The 24,633-nt window shown below is 33.1% G+C and overlaps 1 protein-coding gene across 6 annotated transcripts in view; it reads left to right on the top strand.

Moving 5' to 3' along the window:
* Positions 1–24,633, top strand: part of LOC108764600 (nuclear receptor coactivator 3) — a 151,306-nt gene that overhangs the window by 92,594 nt on the left and 34,079 nt on the right. For all 6 annotated transcript variants that reach the window (XM_018512911.1, XM_018512915.1, XM_018512914.1 and 3 more), the window contains 2 exons: positions 6,527–6,634; positions 9,533–9,671. In XM_018512911.1, the coding sequence (XP_018368413.1) occupies positions 6,527–6,634; positions 9,533–9,671 (247 nt within the window). The remainder of the gene's footprint in view (positions 1–6,526; positions 6,635–9,532; positions 9,672–24,633) is intronic.

Raw genomic sequence — 24,633 nt, 5'->3', positions numbered from 1 at the left:
ATCAATACTGTTTTTCAAATAAAAGTATTTCAAATACATACCCATCTCTGCTCACGTGGATAGAACGGTTTTATTGAGACATCTACAAATTTAGCTAGATACGTATCTGGAAATAATTTTGTTGGACTATAAATAATTGCGTAGGACACTCTAGCATGATGAACAATATTGCAAAAAGTTTTAACAATCTAACAATTAATTTGAGTCTTCTAAATTATAACATTATAGTTGTTTTGATGATTCAACAAAATCATTTTCAGCTAGCTGAAACATTTGTAGATACTTGAGCAAAATTGTTCTTTCCGTACAAAATTAGAATTTTTCCAGATAAGATATCTTTTGATTTATGCTATTTCTTACTCTCAATTATATATATGCAGGACTAATTTACAACTAAAAGCATATTTTTCATTATTTTCCTGTTTGTGATTCTATTGCTAGAGGAATTATCTATTAAGCAATTTACTTTGTCGACGATTCTTTTTTATTAGATATTTGTATCTTATTTCAATGTTTTGCGTGTTGTTTTCTATTATTGGCAATCGCAACTGTAACGTGCAAGAGATTCTTAGATTTTTAAATCCCTTTTACGTACCTTTTTAAGAAGGTTATCGACATGGACTGGCTCGAAATAGATGCAGTCACATTTTGTTTTGTATGTTTCGGCGAACGACATCGTCGCGTGTTTGGCAGTCAATGAGTATGTATTTTTAGGCGATAAAAATCGGCAGACAGGTGAAAGCCGCGCACGATTTTGCATAAAATTGCCAGTGATAGCCGATAAGCCCGTTTATTAACTATCCTAAAGCTAAAAATGCTGGCATTTCCGCAATTGATTAAATTTTCGCCTTCCAAAATAATGCATATATTGACGTGTTATATCCGCCAGCGTGACGCGGCGGATATAACGCCAATAATATGTAATTTACTTCAATCGGATATTCGTAACGGCTTCATTAATTTACGCGAAATGTCTTTGCAATCGTTAATCTTTCGATACTCGATATATTTCTAGCTCCCCATCAAACTGTTATAAAGACAATGATGTGTGCTGTCGTTTCAAACGCGCTATTTTCGCACGTAAATTATCACTTAATCTTGTTGATCGACCATTAATAGACGCTTTGTTAATTCAAATGATACTAACAGACGTGTAACAACTCGTTGAACGACTGTTTGTTTGATACGGTATAGAAACGATACCTCGCGGGCGTGTGTTCTAAAGATATAGTGAAATTATTTCCGCTATGCTAACGAGATGCTGCTGCAATCGGACGTTTATGACAGGTTCACTTAATCAATTCACGATCATTTTTTAACGCTCGTCACGCACTTTCGTTTCCATAGAACAGAACAAACATACAGACGTATAAGCAAAGTACATTTCGTCAATCTAATTTACTCTGTTTTTTTCACGATGTAGCAGCATAATATTTTTCATGAATTTGGGTCGAGGTAATTAGAACAAGAGAATCTTAAGTTATCTTAAGTTTATGTACTCTCATCATGCATTTCATCACAAGTGAAACGTAATATATCCCGTAGTTCCTCTCCAAAAAGACGGGAAAACTTCCACTATAAAAATGTTTAAGCTGCTTATAGTGACACCGCGAAAGTTCAGTACATTCATCAAAAAATTAAATTAGCGCGTGAAAGATTAACTTTGTATACTAATTATTAATTTCTTAATGATAACTGGAAGTAATAAGTGTATTAATTTCACTACTATACTTCACTAAATTACGATTAAGTTAATTTTGAGTAATTGCTGATGGTAATTGCTATGTCTAATTCTTTTAAAATTTTTCAAATTTTTTACTAATAATTATCGCGTAAATTTTAGCAATTTATCCTTTGTTAATTTGCGCATAAAATTTGCTAAAAGTAACTTCTTAATAAATTCAAAGAGTTAAAAAGTTTTTGCAGGCTAATAATAGGAATTAAAGATAGCGCTTGTTACTTAAATTGCTAATGATTCTTAAGCATAATCATTTATTTGAATAGCACTATTCATTCTTAATTTCTTACTAACATTTGGACTTTATATGTAAAAATAAAAAAAAACTGACTTTTCGTTAGTTTGCAGAAAATACTTAAAAAATGTGATTTTTTAATAATTTTGTTATCAGAATTATAAGTCACTCGAGGAAGCCATCAAAAGTAATATTATGCAATATTCTACATAATTGAGGGAAAGGCGTATTGCGATACCAAAAATTCACTAAAATAACATCCGCAAATATGCGATTGCAATACGTGCTGTCTTAATCGTATAGAGACGAATCGGTCGTATCGGTCGTGCTTACCGATTAACGAGATTTAAATCGCAGTATTTTATGCGCGGATTTACGATTCTTCGTTCGATATTTTTTTGCCGTGTCATGCCAAAATTCGAAACCGATTAAAATAACGTAAGAACCGCCTGATTTAAGTTACTTTTACCGTATTTTTCGTATTTAACCGTCACCGGTCTTGCAGAGGAATAATCTCGCAGGTATTTGGCCGATAATGTAATTCAACATTAATATTTATATGTATTCTTGATACAAATATTACGCATCTTCTGTCGATGCTACAAACTGCTCTCCAGGAATTACATATTTTTCTTCCATTACTTCATTGTAGTTTTTTAAATATTCATTCTTCTTTATGGTTTGATATTATTTCTTTTGTTATTTTTTAATATTTAAATATTGTATGACATTTGTATTTGAAGTTTTGTAAAGAACGACGATCATTCTGAAAGAGTAATATGAGATGCATTAAAGAAAAATAAATCCTCTCAATGTTGCATGATTTCACGTTATTATGTTGTATACATTAGACGCCGGCGCCATAATAACAAATTCGAGAAAACAAGATGTAGAAATTCTGTTTTTTAATATAAGCAAAGTCATTCTTATCTCTGACAAAAATTTTCAATTTATATTACTTTTTTGGAACGGCTGATCTATTTACATTTACATAAAAAAATAAACCTAGTTGAAATCTTACTAATTTTTCGATCAAATATAAAAATTTTACAAATAATTCTTCGACTGTATTTTTACAATACAATGTGTAATTTATATGAAAGAAAGAGAGCACAAAGAAAGACATGAAGTATATTTAGCCCGTATAATGCTATACGCGTTTGTCTTTATCTTCTCTGCTTAAAATGAAACAAGCATACAGACATATATTCATTCTTTAAAGAAAGACGGAAAGAGAAAGAAACGGAAGAGAGGGTAAAAAAAAGCGTACGAAAAAAGTGTATTTAGAAAGAATGGTTTCATTGTTAGCGGGATTCATATGTGGTCAAAAAAAAAAGAGCGCGCGCAAGCGCGAGCTAAACCAGAAAAGTGATGCAACGTGTCTAATTTACAATGCAGTTACCCATACATTTTACAACTCGTTAATTGCGTTATCGACATACCGATAAATTAACGATTACGAGAGAGTCAGTCGCGAACGTAATGCATTTATCAAAGCGGTTGTATCCATCCTGCCGAACGTAGTCAATCGTTCCGTTATTGCTCGTTAATCATAAATAAAAATTAATTTGTAATTTCTAAAAACTATACAATTGCGATTTTTTTGTGTCATAAAATTTACCTGAAGTCTGCGTATCTCCCGTTCAATTACATAAGCGAGTAAATAAGTAATTTTGTGCGTATAACTACATAGTTATTATCTCAAGAGTTTTGATACGAGATATAATGTTTAATTGATTTGCTTGCCGAGGTGTTCTAAGATATATGTATGTTTCGATGTACAGATAATACTGAGAAAAATATTCTGATTAAGAATGTTATTTTGGTGAGATGAAACAAAATTTCTATCAAATAATCAGAAATTCTGCCATTTTTATCAGGCCTTTTTGATTTAATTAGAACACTTTTCTCAGTGTAGGCGATAAAAAATAATTTTCTTTAGTGTTAAGTCCAATGCGGAGAATTTTAAAGAGTTTTAAAAAGACGCGTACACAATTTAGATAATATCATATCCTTACATGATTGTGACACAAAAGTTTGAGATACGATTTTGCATTGTCAACATATATTCAATACCGAAAATTAACTTGCATTGAATGACGACCTTTTCAAAGTTTTTGCTAAAGCCATCATTCAATGCAAGTTACTAAGGGAATAGTCATTTTTCTTCTAGTACCTGTTTATCTAGCAGACAGTTACAATGGAGTTAGTATTTGTGTATAAAATATTATTAATTTTTCGTCTAACATGCACAATCTCTGTTTGATGAAAATGAAATCGGAAACACGAATCTGACAACTAAACACGAATTACGAATAGAGATTTGATAAGATAGGACCGATAATTTCGGGACACCCTGTACATCGCCGTATAATACCTATTCATTATTGCGCGATTATCTATTATCTTTAGGCACTTTGTTAGCAGCCGATTCCCCGGTTTATTATAACGCTGCCCCGGCGTGTGTCGCCATAAAGGAATTTTATTGATTCGGGGGAAACGAACCGAAAAGGCATGCACAAAGGGCGAAGGGAGGCTCGCGCGCGCGCGCGCTTGCGCGATGATAAACTGCGGCGCGGTCGCAACGAGTGTGAAAAAAAAAAGAGATGATCTCAAGGAATCGCACGCCGCATTACTTTGCCGGGAGTACTTCAAGGCATTATTTCGAGTCGCTCTTGTGAGCCCTGCGTATTTATAGCGGCCTCGGTAAATTCAATTTCGATAAAGGAAGAGAGAATAATTGTGTGAAGCCGCCTCGCGCGAAAGAGGGTTCGGATAACGCGAAGGTCCAGAAGGCGCCGCTTGAAGAACCGTTAAGCTCGATATTAAGCCGAAGCTTAATATCGAGTGAATTAAAATGTGCTTTAGACGTCCCGCGAGACTTTAATCATTTATTTCATTTCTCTATCTTTCTCCGAGGGTCTGTTACATTAGTTATCATTTTATACATCGTACTATCGTATGAAACGTAGCGTTAACTTAATGGCTCTAAAATGTCTGCGATAATCGAAAGATTGAAGTATCAAATCGAAACAATAATGGATTACGTACCATGCTGGATGTTTGATGTTAAAATTTATATAACAAATATTCTAAATACATGAAACGAAACATTTCGATCTCCATCAGGCCATTTGTAGCGTTAGATGTCAGTTGAAAGCGGTAGATATAAATATTAAGTCAGTTGAAATGTATTTTTTACACAAAAAGAATGATTTTGCTGGAGAATCTAAAAAGTTAAATATAAATTTGAAAATAATTTAATTTGTTGGACTCTCTGTCAAAATTATTATGTAGACGCTCAAACATAATGAGTGTAATGCTGTTGGAAGTTTTAATATTCTAGTAATTAGTTTTAGAGTTTCACATAATGTTTGCTTGATGATTCAAACACACATATTTCCAACACAATTATTTTGAAATCTGTATCTAAATTTTTAGATACTTCAGCAAAATTATTCTTTTCGTGTAAGAATTTTTTTTTAGACCTTTAAGAAACGCAGCGTTCAACCGAGCGAAAAAAATTGTATTGTCTTCGAAAAGTTCAACAATTAAATTTTTCGACAATGCTTTGCCGACCGTGTGAATGTCGAATCGATTTCCTTTCATTAATGCAAAGCCATTTCGCCAATTTCGTAAAGAGCTTATTACCAATTCCAAGTTTACTGAGGATCATAGGTCTGTTTTCTGTGGCTGAACTAGTGTTTTGTTTGACATTTCTGGAACTTAAAGTGAGATAGGTATATGTCTGATATTTATATAACAAATCGAAAGCGAGAAAGAGAGTTCTAGTGCAGTCTAGTGCAGGAACAGAAAACAGACTACACACGTATCTCTGTATTGGGTTTCCATCGATTTCGTGGTAATAAACGAGCTACGAAAATACGACGTAAGTAGAAGGAATGTCAGTGGCGACATATTATACGCAGTGAAGAGACAGTGTACATACGTACACGCACAGAGCGGATGAGGCAATAGAATTGAAGGGGGTAAGGGCGCGGGGGAGTTGAAGAATCGCACGCGCGGCTTTCGTCCACGTGCAGCAAATTAGTTAAAGCGCGAGCTCGATTATTTGAAGACGAGCCATCTTCGCGACGGCGACAGAAAATTTGCCGAGACACATCTCCGGCAAACGATAGGGGGTACGAACTACGAGTATTATGATATTTGAAATTAATATTTTTTTTTTCTTGTTTTGACAATGATTACTTGATAATGGTAATTGCAGCTGCGAGGTCATTACGATTACGATTATTGATGTTACGATGTTATCGATATATGAAAGGCGATACTTATTGAATTTTTTTGAAACGAGACTCTCATTTACTTTGGAATTATTTTCTTACAAGTATTTTTAGTGAAATTCAAGCTATTTACACAATTCTTTAATTGACAAGTTGCTTGATACAAATAAAGACAGCAGAAATATTTCTAGAATTTTATTTCGATAATATCGAGATCCTGATACATTTAAGGACTTGTTACTTTTATGTAAGATTCGTATGTCTTCTGATGTACTTTTTTGTCTAATTGTGATCGCGCTTTTGTTGCAGGCCTGGCCCGTGTGAATTGCAAGACCCGTTGTGGGTCAAAATGAGTGCGATTACCAGCGGCATTACCAAGAAAAGAAAGAAATCAGATGCGAAGCCTCAGTCGCAGCTGTGAGTATCAATCTCCTGTTTTTTATTTCTTCTTGCGGTACAAGTTCGGATCTGCAATCTGAACGGTACAATGAATGAATACCCGCGTTTCACATCGCATATTCGGTATCAAATGTGACTATCAGTGAATAAAAATAATTACATGTTACAAAGCATCGTTTAATACATTTCTTCAAAAATATTATAGACAGAAACAAATGATTATATTAAACGTATGAAAAAAATATACAGAATTAAGTTCTTTTCCTTATTGTATTTTTCCATTATTCGATTGTTACACGATTCCTTTTTTTATTATTACGTAATGATTTTGTTGCGTAATTAATAATTTTAATATTATAATAATTGCGACGTAGTTGTGTTATAATGAAATAACAAAAGCATCGAAACAATCAAAATTTGAACTTTATAAGCGGTTATTTTAATTAATTTAAAAATAAATAATTTAATTTCGATTAATGGAAAAAAGGATCAAAAAATGAATATCAGCATCAATAATTTTGTTTTCTTTTACGCGTAATATTGTTTATATTCGAAAAATTAATAAATATCATCAAAAATTTTTATCGTTAAAAAAAAATTACGAAAATCTAGTTTAATTTAATTTCAATAAAATATTATTTAGCAAAATATTTTTTATTACATTGCTAATAATTTATGTAGTAATATTACAAAATAATATAAAAGTGGAGAGGAAGAATGAGGGAAATAAGGTAAGAATAGTAAGGGAAAACTGCTTTGAAAGGTTTAAAATTAAATTTTTTGGATGAAACGCAAGGAAAACGTGACAACTTTGGATTTAAATTAATTAACTTTGAGTTAGTTTCTTAATGAATTTTTATTAAGGACTAGATGTCCACAAACAAAATAGAACATACATATGATTTTAAAGTTTGGAAACCATGATTTAAAGGCTTGGCGATGCGTACACGCCGTAATCCGTTGCCATCCATTTTGCTAAAGAGCTTATCGTTTTGATCGAATTATTAATAACATACACAAATACCGAAGTTTTTGAGCATTCGCTGATTGAACAGGCTTTAATGTTAAAGTAATGTTTGGTTAATGTCGTGCATGAATAAAATTTTATTAAATTGTATAAATTTCATCTTTGTGTGTTTACATATAATATGGAAAATGTAGTCATTGTTCCGATAACAATTGTGTAATATATTAGTAATTATTAATGGGCTATTGTTTAATTTCATGTTAGCATCAATAACCAAACATTGGTGATTATTTGCACTTCTTTGCATTCATAAAAATTAATTAACCGATAGAAAAAGAATGAAATTTACATAAAATAGTATATCTCAAATTAAATCTCAAATTGATTTTTGAGACGATTTTATCACATATAAAAAAGTTATTAAATTTGATGTATTTAAATCTCGTTTCACTATAGAAGTTGACTTCGATGTTAGAATTCGAAGTAAGAATAACAATGTTAGGAAAAATCGTTTTTCCAGATGATAAATTACTAATAGAAACAATCTAAAGAAAAAGTTATAGAAAATTATCTGTGTAAAATTAATACTTCATTCTTAGAATTTCATTATTGATGAAATTCTGAGTCTTTCTCAAAGAGGTTTAAAGTTTCTTATATATAAAAAAAAATATTTTTTTTATATTATAGAATATCCATAACATTAATATAATAAGTTTTTTGTATTTGTAACGTGGGAAGGAAAGTAAACGCTAAAGTTATATCGCTTTTACTTTGGATTTTAATCCTATGATTTTGCCGCGCGAGTACGTGGCTGGATAGCAACTGGCAAGACAGTATTAAAATTGCAGAGCGGCATTATAGTAAAGCGAGAGTCTGCTGGACCGATGTGACGTCACGCAAGGTCAATCAAACGTTCCAATGGGACAAAAAGAATTGGTTCAGCATTTAAAAAAGAAGATAAAAATTTTCTTTTTTATATAGTTTCGAAATTCCTTCGTAAGATTTTTATTAATGCTTCGCGATGTTTTGTTACACGTCCAGCATGTACAGAAATTTCAGATCTGTAATTTTAATAATAGATTCTTTGACTTATTTGGGCCTTCTCAAGTCAAACGTGAGTTACAGCTAATTAAATTTTTTTAGAGTGATTTAAATTCGAATATTTATCGAATTTTAATTTGATGTTTAAATATTGGGACATGAATTTAAAAAATTACAACAATCACAATTGAAATTTTTTGTGAGGAGCAACTTGGAATCCGGAATCTGTTATTAATTGCAAAAGTGTAAAATGCGAGTATGACGAACTATGTCAGAACAAATTTATGAGTCGATTATATAGAAGAACTTTATACTTTTCTTATCATAAGACGAACGAGAATGTTCTTTGAAACGATAAAACCGGGGGAAACTTTAGTCATAGAAATAATAGCGTTTTATTCTGAGGTTTACGCTTTACTATAATTAATAAATCTAATGACTTCTACTTAAACAAAATATTAATAGGAAGATATAACTTGGAGAAATCACATTTAAAAATAATAACAAAGAGATAATCTGTCAATGGCACTTTTATTCTTTATCTAGTTTTTGAAAACGAATGTTTAGACAATTTTTTTACACTTATATTTATGCATAAATATTAAAAATAAAACTGTATTGTTGTCTTGAGCTCTGAATATTTTTTTATATTAATTATATATCTTGGAAAATAAATGTTCTAACATTTTTAAGCATAATGAAATGCAATTTTTCAAATAACATTTAAATAACTAATTAGTATTTAATGAAATGTAATATATATTTAACTAACCTATTAACTTAATTACTTACAACATACATAATTTCAATAATTGCCAGTACTTTTGTCATTTTGGATTCGTCTTTTAGAGCTGAATATAAGCATTCCTTCTAAAATAGCGCTTTAATTGCGTTTCGATTGTTTACAGTAACAAGTGCCTTAACGAAAAAAGACGACGGACCCAAGAGAACTTGTATATCGATGAGCTTGCCGAGCTGATTTCCGCCACGGACATGAGCTCTGGCAAGACTGACAAATGCCAGATCCTTCAGAAAACCGTCGATCAGGTAAGAAGACAGATTTCTCTCGCCTTCCTTACAAATATGATTGATAACTGTGTTATTGGGTAGCGTACCGTCGATATTTCGTTAGTATCGTCTTTTCTTCCTCGGAAGTATGACACCATATCAGTTTGAGTGACAAGATTAAGAGATCTGAAGTCATAGAATTACATAGATTACTTAAACAAATACTCAAAACAAGATAGATGTTATATAGATACCGTAGAATTTTACGATAGTGATATTGTGATTATTAGTGGAATAATATATAAGAAATTATTGTTTTTCGTATCCTATTATTTTAATTCTTTAGATAAGATAGAAAGTTAATTTTTTTTTTAAAGCGATTACAAATGTAAAAAAATTGTAATGATATAAATTTTGTTTTACTTTAATGACACGTGTGGAAAGAGATTTAAATTCTGATGTTAAATCGCTCTCTGTGGCACAAAAGGTTATTTAAAAACATTCACATTTCATTCGCGAAATTATATATACCTTTATCGTTCCCTCGGTTCATAAAATTAAAGTTAACTGTTCGATGTTAAATCAAAATGGCCATTTTTATGATCGTCAAAGGACACTTGTGAAGTCTCTCTTACTTGGAGATGCGTAATAAAATTTTTTAGATTAACGATATTATTTTCATAGTTCTTTGTAATGTGTCCCACGTGTACGAATTTTATCTCCTCGTACGCGTCGAAAAGACATGATGTCATTTTATGTAATTCAGATAGATAGATGATATTACGTAATTCATATAGAAGACGATCGGAGAGAATCTCCTCTTCCGTCATCATTTTTCCTCGGAAAATCGATCGGCAGATATTAAATGTTGATCGGCGTTGTTTTCGAATCGCGAGGACGTATCCATGCAAGCATGATAAAATATTTGGGAAAGCACTTAAGATTATTGAGAGATTTGTGGAGCGAGCAAAATCTCTCTTATAAAGGTCGCCTTGTTTTATAGATGACATATATCGATCTAAACGAAAGAAAGAACGATGGTATTTTTGAAAGTGATATTACATCGTCATTAGCTTAATGAGAATTTCGTAAAACATTTAAAAAACTCGTTCTTAATGAGCTTCACTCGACACTCTGCTAGCCAATCCTTTCTTTACATTACGAAATATTTTATTTGATTTATTTGAAATATCTTATATAGTGAATCTTCGTTTACAACCACATCCATACACGGAAAACAGCTAGATACAGATCCAAAAATAATTTTGTTTGAATCATTAAAATAATTATGTAGGATGCTTGAACTGGTTGTTGCTAGAATATTAATATTTTTGCAGTGTTGTTATTAACGCTTATGTATCCTACATAATTATGGCATCCTGCATAAACTTGGTTAAAACATTCGAGGTCACCCTGTACATACGCGCGCGCGCGCACAAAATTTGTAATATATTGAGTTAAAGTTTTATATATTTCATGCTTTTTATTTCATAAAAATTATGACATTAATCTTGAAGATATTATTCATTAATTCACATATTTTTGACAAACATTTATTTTAAGTCTGTCGCAGGCTTTTATTTTCGGTTATATAACTTGGCAGTTACAAATTTTTTAATGATAGAATTTTAGTATTTAAGGATATTTTTGTTATTTCATTAATTTTTTGCTTAATTTTCAACGTATATAATCCGATAATTACGTTTTGATTGAAATTTCTTCTGAAGATAGATCAAAACCAATGCAAGGATGAAATTTTATTGTTAATATATTTTTATAAGAAATTCGTTGTTTATTCACGAATTTCGTTTTTTAAATTGTCAAAGGTTCTCTTGCATTACGAAATTAAATATTACGCGTTTATTATATTACAAAATTTTCTTACTTTGTCATTTTTGTCTAAATAATATGGAGTTTGAACTACTTATCTAATTCTGTACACAGCGAATTAATGAGATATTCTTTTCACTGTTTTAATTTATGCCATTTTCTTATTAATCAAACTTTGAATTAAAACTTTATTAAAATGAAGTCTCATTGAAGTCAAATAAAGAGTAAGAGCTGATAGCTTTAGTACATTTTCATTTTCTGAAGATTAGTTTCTGAGGAATTGCTTATTTTTAATCGCTAATTCAGAAGCTATTTCTACTTCGACAGTTTTCTTAAAGGAAAAATTAACTTTGGATTGATCTTCAAATAAGTTCACGGCGAAGGCTTGGAAGAGAAACACCCCATCAATAACACCGTTGTATTATTGTAGTTACACCATATCATGCACTACATATCGGTTCTATTGACATTGCTCGTAGATAATTCTCATTCTTGAGTTCTCTTAGGACAGGTTCTCTTGGCTGAGGTGTTTGAATAATACGAGAAAATCTTGGATCTGAATTTCATGGTGAGAAAAGTCCCTGTGTGTGTGTGTGTGTGTGTGTGTGTGTGTGTGTGTGTGTTGCTTTCATTTTTTTTTTAATATAACTTGATCTCTCAATCGTCCGATCGTTTTCCGATTTTAGATTGAAGCGCATAATATTACGTGTCTAACGGAAATTCATGCTTCGCGTTATTAAGAAGACATACATATGTGCATATATCGATATTTTTTCTTTGAGTCCTTCTTGCATAATCGATTCCGCTCGTATTTCGTATGTAATTGGATCTATAATGATTAAACTTGTATAAAAAAACTTGCAACACAGTCAAACTGAAATAATAATAATCTCACAAATTAAATTTGATCGTCGATTTGAAGAACTCTTGTTGCGAAAAATATTACCTCAGCTGAGATATATTTTATTTATCTGATTAGATACGAAATCGTTACACAGAGAGACATGCGAAGGTTGGATCCAGATCGGAAACTCGAATATGTCTTTCGCAAGGCAATGAATAGTATTTCCTTCGAATGGCAGTATTCGATATATTCTTACCATAAGTCTTTTTATTAGATGACTATGGTCCAACGCGCCTATTGGCTGTTTGTTTCTGTCTTGAAACCTGTTCTGAAACCTAAAACGGCGTTCACAATGAGATTTTAAGGCGTAAAATGTAAGCTTTAGGGACGGCATTCATAGTTCGTTCTTATTTTAAGACAGTTTTAAATAATATCTTAAAATGCTAATAGGGTTCTCCGATTGGTTCATGACATTTCAAGACGATCTTGAATATAAGATCCGTCTATGAATACCGGCCTAAATCTTAAACCGTAAGAAATCGACCAATCATAGTCGATTATTCTCCTCACATTCGACTGTGATCAGTTTGATGATCAGTTTTTTATGGCTTAACATTTTTAAGGAATTTAACTTAAGGAATTGGATAAGGATAAGGAATTTTAATTGCAAATTAGCTTACACAATTCCTAACACTCTTAAAAGTTTAAATAAAAAAAGGGAAAGATAAGTTAGAACCATCTAAAAATCAGAATGTCGTTTACAAGATTTCTTGTGATGAATGTGATGTGAGCTACGTTGGCCAAACGAAGAGGCAGTTGCATACGAGAGTACATGAGCATATTTCCGATATCAACAGGAGATCAAAATCTCCATCGGTTATTTCAAGTCATCGTCTGGAAAAAAGTCATAATTTCAAGTGGGATGATGTGAAGATTTTAGACATTGAACCGTCATATAATAAAAAATTGATTTCGGAAATAGTGCACATAAAAAGACAAAGACATGGGATCAATAGACAAAATGACACGGAATCATTGCCGGAATCGTACTCCAACTTGATACAGTCTCTTTCCCCTTCCTAAATGTTTTCCTTATTCCCCTTCCAGTGTTACATCCTTTTGGTTTCTATTTGTCCTCTCGGTTATTGTATTGCTTTGCGTAGTCTTGAGCAGTTCTTGCTAGTTCTCCTAACGAATTGATTCTCAGTGACAGTACCACTGCAAATTGCTCCATAATTTTTAACAGTGAAAAAATTTTTATGTACTACCATCCTCTTTTGCGTTATTTTACTCTTTATTTGTAAGTAAGATATAATTTTTATTTTTTAGTTTTTGTTTTAATGATTTAATTTCAAGTTCTACAGAATTTTGTTTATCTTACCATTACGCGTATTTCATACTAAATTTTAGATGTTCGTTTCTTTATTTTACTTATTGACGCAAAAAATAAATATATTTATAATATTGGACAATACGGAGGTAACACGACTACAGTAACATTTCGTTTCTTAAATTGGTTTTGAGAGAGGCAACTTTTACAAATTGACATCTTGCACATGGAGGGAGAGAGGAGCAAAGGATGGAAAAAAATCTTTTTAACGACTTAACAAGTAAAAGCGTACATACATCAGCGAATTGTTTTATATTATTTTTTTGTTCATTTTATAACTTTTGTAATATTTAAAGTGTGGTGGAGAGAGGTAACTTTTATAAATGGACATTTTACGCATTGAGAGAGAGAGAGAGAGAGGAGCAAAGGAGGGGAAAAAATCTTTGTAACGACTTAACAGTAAAGTGTACATACTTCAGCGAATTTTCAAATATTATTTGTTCAGTTTATAATTTCTTTTACGTTTAATAATTTGTCAACATTGAAAATGACCCGATCGGCGTCGAAACGTTTGTGTTTTTTTATCTCTTAAAATGTAACTTTCCTTTAATATATTACTTCGTTTTTCTAAAATCTTGTTTTTGTTGTATTGGCTCGGTGCCCTACTGATCTTGTTTATATGGGTTAAATTTAATCTTTTAATATTTAACAGTGTCAAATTTTCATTATCAAAGTAAAGCCTTGAATAAGTATGTGCGCGCGCGCGAGCACATACACAAAATTAGATACATGCTTCATAATATATCTCTATATAATGCATCGTGCTTTTTCCGCCCAAGATTGTTAGTCTGATTGAGCGAGCTAAACGTACGTTAAAGTAGATGAAAAATTCAAAAAAAGAAGAAATGATACGCATAGCAGGATCGTCGAGATGGATTTTTGCATCTCAAATCTAATTCACTCGAGTCAAGCGCTCTCTCGAGTTAACTCACGTTTGCATAACATCGGACTATTTTTCGGGGTCCATTTTATCTTGGCGGAAATTTGGTTTGATTTCTAGCCTGTTATTATCTCTAATAATCGTGCCGTTTATTCCGCTCGAAAGGTCGAAGACGCAATTACGGGTGTATTTCTTCTAAACCGATACGATTAATTTGCTAACGATATATACCGATAATTACAGGTCTCAGGTCCCCTTTGTTAAACCGTGTTTTCGCGTTCATTTATTGGCTAAACGAAGCAGCAGTTGCATAACGGCTGCTAAGGCTGAGCCCTTGATTCACTGGCAATATAACGAGCGAACCTATATTCGTATTAGGCCCGGTTTTTCATCATCTGGTTAACTTGTGGGTTAGACTTAACCTCATTTAACTTGATGATAATGTAAAAATTGTATTTTTCTAGCTATGATTAATCACTAAACTCATGATTTTGTAGTGATAACTTTAAAGTTATTCTAGTTAGGGGCTTGTAACCATAAGTCAACCAGCAAATGCAAAACCAAGCCTTAGGTACATTTTATTGGGAGAAGGTTCTAGAATTTTAGGACATAGGAATTTTATAGGACTATAACGTAGTATGTATAGACTAAAGCCTACCGTACACGATGCTTTTTTGTGCTGGTTTGGCTGATGGATCCGTTACGCGCCATAGATCGCAGTACTACATACTGCTGTGATGGAAGTGCAGCTAGCTAATCATGGCTTTACAACGTATATCTTGTCTTGCGAGTTGGCTTATATATTATCTATCTCCTTTGTATATTCTAATCTAATTCTTTATCTATCTAGCAGTCTATCAGTCAAATCTCATAAGAAAAATGCTTTTAGCATTGAGTGTTCTATTATGTCTCTTAATAGCTTAGCGTTCTACTATTTTTCTGATAGGACTGCATTTATCATTGAAAACATGTTAATACACACGGTGGCATGCAGTACGCTATTTAGCAGCGTACATGTTTTCAACAAGGCTGCTAGTGACTAGTCTAACGCCTCGCATCGATCCTGCATGCAAAAATCGCATCATGTGTTGCAAGCTTAAGGTTACGACTCAAGAGACGTTATAAACCAGGGTTGCCACAGACCTGGAAAACCGAGAAAAGTCAGGGAAATTGAAATTGGTCACGGAAACCGGGAAAAGTCAGGGGAAAATGTAAAAAAGTACCTGGAAAACCGGGAAAAGTCAGGGAAATTGAAATTGGTCATGGAAACTGGGAAAAGTCAGGGGAAAATGTAAAAAAAAGTCTAGAATTTCGCGCGAAATTTATTCACAACTCCCTAAAACTGCTCCTATTTCAAATAATTGTTATAATTTTTTAAATATTATATCTAACGTTTATAGTCAAATACGTTCAAAACTTGTGCACTTTAAACGATTTTAATAAAATTTTAATTAAAATTTATATTTTATTCAGTATTTTTATTTGATCCTTCTTTTTCGTCATAACTGCATTCTTTTTTTTCCAAAACTAATTTATTTTTTGCTGTGACTTGAATTTGCACTCAAAATTGTACTATGTGACTAAACTTTTTTTGCGTTATTTTTAATAACATAGACTAGCTTTCCTACAATCCGTGAGTCTAAATGTTAAAATTTACATATTTTATATTATCCATGAAAAAATTTTCTACTTTCATCTGGAAAACCTGAAAAAGTCAGGGAATTTTAAAATTTATTTTCTGTGGCAACCCTGTAAACTCTTCAATTGATTGACCAATCGGAAGAAAGAATTTCACTATTGACTAATAAAAAAAATGGCTTATCTTAAGCAATAAGGTGTCTTTTCATACTGACGATATTCGTCAATTTTTATTATGTGATCTGTTTTGTCGCTAAAAATGAGCGTCGATCGTCAACATGAAAAGGCATTATAAGCATTTTTAACCTGTTAGCCTATGGTTTCAAAAAGAATAGCACGTGCTTTTTATGTAGTATGTTATATCAAGAATCGATACATAATAAGAAAAATAACAATGAAGAGACGAAAAATAATGAAAATAAGGTAAAATGTTAATCTTGCTCTATTGTTTCGATAACAGATTCGATTTGTAAGTTTAGATGAATCGTAAATTATAGCGAAATATTCTGTACGTAGCTATAATCTATACTTTGTACTTTGGATTTGAAAACAAACATCTATTTGGTCTTAAACGAATAGATATAAACAATATTCTTGATATCATATATTTATTTTTGCTCATAACGCATTAATAAGGCGCGTTCCTGGAAATGCACGGACTGCAAAAGACCGTTTGATTTTATTCATTCGTTTATAATAGGTCTGTTCGCGTTGCTTGCACTTTTGGCACTCGACATCTTCGCTTTCTCTCTCTTTAAGGCATAATATGTATCTATCTCATTTTAAGTGCAAAAATATTTAGGGATTTCATGCAGCGCGAACAGACCTATTATTCGTCTAGTTTGCTTATAGTTCGTTGTTGCTCTGGAACCTATTTGTGAAGGGAGGGATCGACTTCCCGTCTGTGTTTTCGCATGTAAAGTGACGGTTCCAATTATAGGCCGAGTCCTAATTATGGGTCGAGTCCTATTACTGCTGGCATAATCTTTCTGCAATATGCGCATATACAATTACATTGTATATACATATATATTTACACAAATATATATGTGTACACAATATATATTCATAAAAATGATATTTATACAAAACAAATGCATTCGGATGATACTCGGGTATAATTACTTAAATATTACTCGAATATATCGAATATTTCTCAGTATTTTCGTTTTTTTCAAGTAATACTCATGAAATTAAGTACCTAATAAATGAATACCTGAGCATAGAGATAATTTAGTTTATATTGACTATCACAGCTCTTGATACATAGGCAATTAAATGATACATAGACATGACTCTTTCCTGAATCTATTTCTAATTTGTTTAATATGTTAAATATCTGACATATCTGATTGAAATATTATTGACTATTATTATCTGTATTGACTATTATAATAGTTAGTAGATAAATATTTTCTCAGTAACAATTAGCTTTGAAGTTTGCATTTGATCGGTTATTGTCTATTATTACAGCTTGAACATATTTGGAAAGGGTTTCCATCTAGTGTAATAAAATATTTTAATAGATCTGCAGTCCACATAAAATCTAGAAAACACATTCTTAAAATATATTATAGAGACATTAAAAAAATCTCAAAATTTACCTCTGATTCTGCTTCTATTTTTTTTAATTTTTGACGTTTTTTTTTGTAAAAGATTCTTAAATACTTTATTTATAAGTAAATAAGATAATCGATTTTTTTGACCAGATAAAAGTCTAGTCTTTAAGTCCATGTCAGATTATGAATTAAAGATTGATGATATTGAAGATTAGAATTGGATCATATAATTTTAATTTGTTTTTTTTTGGTTGATTAAATTTTAATTTCCTGATGAATTATTAATATGACAATGATTTTAAGTGACTTTTTAACTAAAAATTCTTTGTCATATCAAGAATTCATCACAAAATCATTAGCAAAAATATCGAATGATATTATTATCAAAAGTATTGAATGATATCATGATTTTTCCAAAAATAATTTCTATTTATTGTCATCTCAATTTTATTATGATTTTGTAATCTATCAGTGCAGTGCACTGTCTTTTTTCATTGTGGGCTAGGAAAAAATTCAATTACTTTTTGAATATAGACTAGAGAAAAAGTATAATTCCGTGCATTAATGATGTCTTTTTTTAGTTATATTTAGATTCACACTCGAGTGCCTAGATATCATTTTATTTGTTATTTATTGAATGTAAAACTCTAGGAACACTCCAATGGGATTCTGAACGCGTTTTTGAGTATAACTTGTAAGGAACCATAGCAATGGCAGGTAAGCTTCCAAGGTTGCTCAGTGGATTCCTGATTGGTTGAGGTTGTAGTTCCTACAATTACTGCAAAAAGGATAGCATTAATTCTTCGTGGGGGTATATTATCACCTTTTGAAAGTTCCATAATGGTCACACTATGGTCAAAATGACCTTACTTAAATCGGTTGTATTCACAGTTTCCATTCTAAGTAAAAAAAAATACTGAACGATAACGTCAGTATCGTTACATTGTCGTTGCGCAAGTATTATACAAGGTAACGATACTGTATTATCTTTAAAAGTTACAGAATCGGGGTCCAGATAGAGAGTACTTTGAACTTCAGGTAGATAGTAAGTCAAGCCTCATTTCGAATAAGAACTTAGAAATATAGAGCTTCAAACTTATTTTTTTATCAAATTGATCTCAATGATCACGAAGAGTTAATGCACACATGAATTGAACTTTTTTCCTGTTCTATTTTCAATAGCTGCGTTTAGCAGGGAGATCAGTGAGGCTCAATGATTCTTTAATATGTTTGGTTCCTTCATTTAGATCCAACGAAGAGCTAAAGGCAAGAACCAATGGTATTAAAGAATCGCTAATCAGTCTTCCCTGCTGAACGCGCAACTATTATTAGTCGATTCAAAATGAAGGAAGATAAAGAGAAAATTCATCACAATGTAGCGATCCGTGAATGCGGAGCCGCGTAGACCGAAAAGTCGTAAGGAAAAGATGGCAATTGAGTTGCTCGCAACGTTGTTCTCATCTGATCCAAGAGAGTTTGTGACCTTGAAGTGACGTCACCGAGGCCAATAGGAAACCTTCTTTCAAACGGCGCCGCTATAACTCGATCTACCTGAACCTAAAGCGAAAGAGGAAGAAAGAAGAAGAGAAAGAGAAAAGAAAGAAACTGCAAGCGAGAGTTCGTCCTGTGACGTCATTTGCACGATGGCGCTATGTGCAATAGCCCCCGACCCATGCGATCGACGTAGAGTCGATTAAAAAATTTCTAGCGGGAAGACATATAAAATATCGCGCGTCTCTCGACCTGCTTTATCTCGCGTCCTCCCTCTCTGGATATCGGTGCGGTTTGTTTGTCGACTCGCCGGAGATTTCGTCCGTCCGTTTCGCGACGCGTTGTGAAGTGGAGGAATCGCCCAGGAACGGTTCAATATATCTCGCGCCCCCTAGCGAGGCACGAGATTCTCAAACATTATATATATACTCCACGTTATACTTTAATCAATTATTCTCTCTCCGATTTATCTCTTTTTTTTTTTATTTTTTCTTTCGCGCAGACATAATCATCTCCCATCTCTCCGAAAAGTTTCCTTCCGCAACCGCAGTTTCATTCCCTTTCTCGCGGCCCGGTCGGTCATGGAAACGGTGCGCGCGGCGAAAAGCCGAAGAAGAATTTATCGCGGGCGACATGTGTGACGCGACGCGACGCGACGAGAGAAATGCATGCACGTACATACGTACGGTACGTATGAACGAGCCCCGCGCGTGTCTGTGTGTGCGTACCCACGTACACGTTCCCGTCGTTTCCAGCGAGGAACGACTAGCGGCAACGTCGCACACACGTACATGTGCCGCAACGTACATACACGCGTATACCGCCGTTTGTCGGACTCGGCCGCGCCGACGGCCCGCGGAGTCACCGACTTTTCGAGGCCACGGCGGGCGCGCGCAACGAGCGAACGAGCGCGTGTGCCGCAACACTCTCGCAGATCGCGCCGTGCCGATTACGGGCCGCGCGATCTATCGGCGCCGCGAGATACGAGCTCAAGGACGCGCCTTTTCCGCGCGCGCGCGCGCGGGACCGCGCGACCGTGAATTCCGGCCGGTAACGCAGGAATTCCGTCCGCGCGCGCGCGCGCGTTCCTCTCGAGAGCCGAAGGGATCACCGACGCCGTATTTGGATCGTCTGAAATAGTAATTCGCGACATCGCAAACCCCCTCCGAAACGTTCCTTTGTGAATTATGAATTGGGTCGAATCGACTTTTTTCCGGAGAGTCAATCTCGGGGAAACTATCACTAGTGACGTTATTTCCTTAACGATCAAGGATACGTATTTGTGCCCTACATTCAGCATTAGATCGATGCTCGAGATAAAAATGTTGCCTAATTTTAATTACGAATCTCTCTCCCTCTCACTCTCGCCGTTAAGAATGTATCGAGTGTCTCTACAAAAAGTGAAATCTACACTTTTCGTGTAAAAATGAACGTTATATACATGTTATATATAGGTATATACATATTTTATGTATGTTATGTATGAAATATTTAACAATTTGATAGTTAAATGAAAATTTTCTCATTTTGCATTTGTTTTTTAAATATGTGTCTACTTATTGAAATCATGTTTTATCTAGATTTTAAATCGCCGCGAAACTGTATATTATTTTCAAATACAATATAGAAAAATCTGTAATTTTTTTCATAATTTTTTCATTTTATTAAAAAATACGTCTTTAATGGATTAGTTTCGAGAATATCTCCTTTTTGTATGGACACCCGGTGTACAGTCCAGTGCGCCTTATTTGCGCTTTTATGTCGTTTCTTCAAATTGCGTCGAGAATGATAATGAAGCTGCGCGGTTGATAGAAACAAAGGAGAGATAATCTTTAAACGCGCCTAGAATCATTTCTCATTCTTTCCCGCGGGACGCGATCTCTTTGATGAGGAGAAAGTATCTCGATTCTTCAGCGGTGATGGCATTGCGTGATGTAATTACGTCACTGATCGTAAACGACAATTTAATGCTGCGTAACCGGCATACATTAGAGCTATCATCTGGACGCTTTTTTCCTCTCCGTCATGAAATAATACTTTCCAGAAGAAATAAGGAGAGACGTAATAATATATTTTTATAAATTTATCGCGCGCGATAAGAATCTTGATTTGAGTGATTGATTCTACATTATTCGACTTATAGATCATGCTGCAAAATATTTTTTTATTCTCTGCGAAATTCTCAATCGAAATAACAACTAAAAGCGTTACCCACTTTGTAAAGTAAATATCCCAATGATTGAACTAATGACGAGGTATTAGTAATATTTAAAAAATTTTGAAAATGTAGACCAAAATTGTGTCACACTACGTTTTACTCAGGATAATGAGAAGATAAGTAAAATATGACTGTCCCCCCCTCCCCCCTGCGAAACTCGAAATGAACAATTTTTTCGCAATGACAATCGAAGTTATACATTTTTATTACTTATTTTGATAGAAAATATTTAGCATTTCTAGCTCTTATTGAAAAATGTTAATATTTAAAAATATATCGTTGATTTTTTTAATCACTGGGCACATTCAATTATTGAGACATTTACTTTTTACGCGTGTATAATGTACCAAGTGATAACTTGCGCGTTTTACGACTTCGAGCTCGGCGTGTCCGACGAGTTTTCGAGTTACGTGGCTTTCGCCGCGCGTTACATTTGGGCAACGACTTTCTTCGGGCACGGACCCGACTTCCTAAGTCCCTCCCTGAAGCGGTGTCGTTGTTTCGTTAGCGGTATGACGCAATGATGAATAACAGACGCGCGCGCGCGACGCGGCTAATGGACTGTGCATACAGCACAAAAACTGAGCGGTGCACACGCACGCATACGACGTGTACGTGCACTTTCGATCGTTCTTCTCGGGTTTGTACATAGCCAGCTTAGCCCTTTACTCAGTAAAATAAATTTCGGCCCCGCGTACCGAGAAGCGGCGACGTTTCTTCTCTTCGACGAAAGTAGGAATACACAAGGATGACCCGAATTAAGATCTAAGCGTTCCTTTCTCAGCGCAATTGCACGAACATTTTTAAATCGTGACATTTTCGAACATCTAAAATTTATATGAGAGAGAGAGAGGTGTCCTGATTTTTTCGTTACGTCACTTTCTTGTTCAATTTGAAATGAGATCCGGTAGTAAGATCTCATGATTTTTTCAATAATGAAGTTTAAAGGTCTAAATAAATAAAATGGGATGAATTTTTAATATAGCCATTTATTTATAATGAGTTAAGTTCTAAAAGTAACATTCTACTAAAAGAGGTGCTTCACAACTCTTCGTAGAAAAACTTTTCATTACGTTACTCAATAAATTTGGGTATTTTAAGTTCTCTAAATGCTTTCATAAATGTATTATATTTAACTATTCCTTTTTTTTTTATAAAAATGTTTTATTATTTATTTTGTTTAATAAATTTTGATTTTGTGTGTGTGATCTTACTTTTATAATTGTTGCTATTTTTCAGTTGAAAACTAACTTGCGATTTGTTTTTCTCGGCAGCAAAGTTGAGAATAATCCAAATTAAGTTAAGTAATTATACTAAAAGTCAATTTAATTAATTATAAAGTCAAAATAAAAAATTAATTTAAATGGAGTAAACATTTTTGCAAGAGCTACAAGGAGTTGTATGAGGTGCCGGAAAATCTTTAATCTCCAAAAAATATCAGATCGATTTTGAAGCTGTAAATATAAATTTATATACTGTTATTTTATTGTTTATTGTCTTATGCATTTGCCATATTATTATCTCGCTGCATTCTTTGTCAAATTGTACATTGAAAAAAGAATCTGGGAATAATTATCAAATGTTGAGTAAAATATTTTCAATCAAATGTTCAATTAATATTATCAAAAATAATTTTCTTTTTCTAAATATTTAGTAATTATTAATTATTATACCAAAACGGTTAGTTATATTATTATTTGAGAAATTTACATAATATTTGAAAAAGTAAAATTATTCTTGATTATATTAATCGAACATTTGATTGAAATTACTTTACTCAATATTTAATAACTATTACGAGACTATTTTTTAGTGTATTTTTCACTACTTCTGATCACCAATTGTTAATCACGTCGCGCTGTTATATGTAACTTGATGATTCCTTTGTCGCTTCTCCATTGATACATCGTGTGTTTTTCTACCATCTGCATTTGCTTGCGCATCATTTCATCGTGAAACTGTTAATTATCTTCGTGCCGTAACCAGCGCGACAAATCCGTCGTAAGTGTTACATGCGAAAAAAACAAATGTGCGTGACAATAAGCTCATACCCAGCCGAGTGCATTATTCGTCTCATTTCTAGCGTGATATATCGTCTCTTGTTTCACGATATCTCTCGCGTAATCGAGAAATAAAAATATAGTCGTATATCCTTTGCGATGAGCTCGGATGTTTTGGAATGTTTTGTAAAGTGTTTTCAAGACGCAGGTAGTGCAGTCTATGTTTTGACGATTGCTACCTCTCACATCTCTGGCTTTCCGGCTAACGGAAAAAGCAGTTTCTGACCGCTCAAAATTCAGATGATTTTTTTTTTACGTTTGCGCATTAATTTTCCTTCAGTTTCTAAAAGAGATCTGCGTTAGAAGGGACAGATTTGATGATTTATTTATTATTTATTTATTTTGTTTAAAGAATACACTGTACGATAATAACAATTTTGATTGGTTATCAATCTTCGACAAGATAGTGAAATTTGTCGATTTTTAGTAGAACTATATATTGTAGATGGCACTTGTACACGCTGCACTGGCTGCACGTGTCGACCCAACGCTTCCTTCGTTTAATAAAGCACGTGTGTATGAAATGGAAGCCCTCTCGTGGTTTCTTTGATATTAAAATTACAAAAATTCTGTATAATTATTTTCTTAGTGTCACCATATACCTTAGAATGGATGTTTGCGTTTTTTCCTCCATACTAAAGCAGGTTGTTTCCTTCATGCTAAACCAGGTTTGAATCTCTGTTAAATGTGATACTTTTCGCAATCAATTTTTTACAGTGTTTAAAAGATATTCATTAGCTTCGGTAAACAGATATGGGGTTCGACTCACCTTTCCTCACTTTTTTATGTAGTGTACATTGCTGTTCATAAATTCAGAAACGCTCGCAATTGTCTCGCATTTTACAAAAACTTAAATAGCTCGATGAAAAAAAAATTATGATCAAATTTTCTTAAGTTTTTGCGCAAAAGTGTGACTTCATTATGTACACTTTTTATAATTGACAGTTATAAACTTCTAATTTTTTTAAAATTAGAATTTCTATTTTATAAATCTGTAAAAAATACCAGGAATATTTTCCGGTATTTTTTATTACCAATTTTTAGTATCAGAACATCACTGATATTCACCTCTGTCAAGCTAGCAGGACCAA

Source organism: Trachymyrmex cornetzi, unplaced genomic scaffold, assembly GCF_001594075.2.
Source record: "Trachymyrmex cornetzi isolate Tcor2-1 unplaced genomic scaffold, Tcor1.1 scaffold44, whole genome shotgun sequence".
Taxonomy (NCBI): domain Eukaryota; kingdom Metazoa; phylum Arthropoda; class Insecta; order Hymenoptera; family Formicidae; genus Trachymyrmex; species Trachymyrmex cornetzi.
The sequence above is the reverse complement of the archived record's forward strand: the minus strand, read 5'-3'. Positions and strand labels throughout refer to the sequence as shown.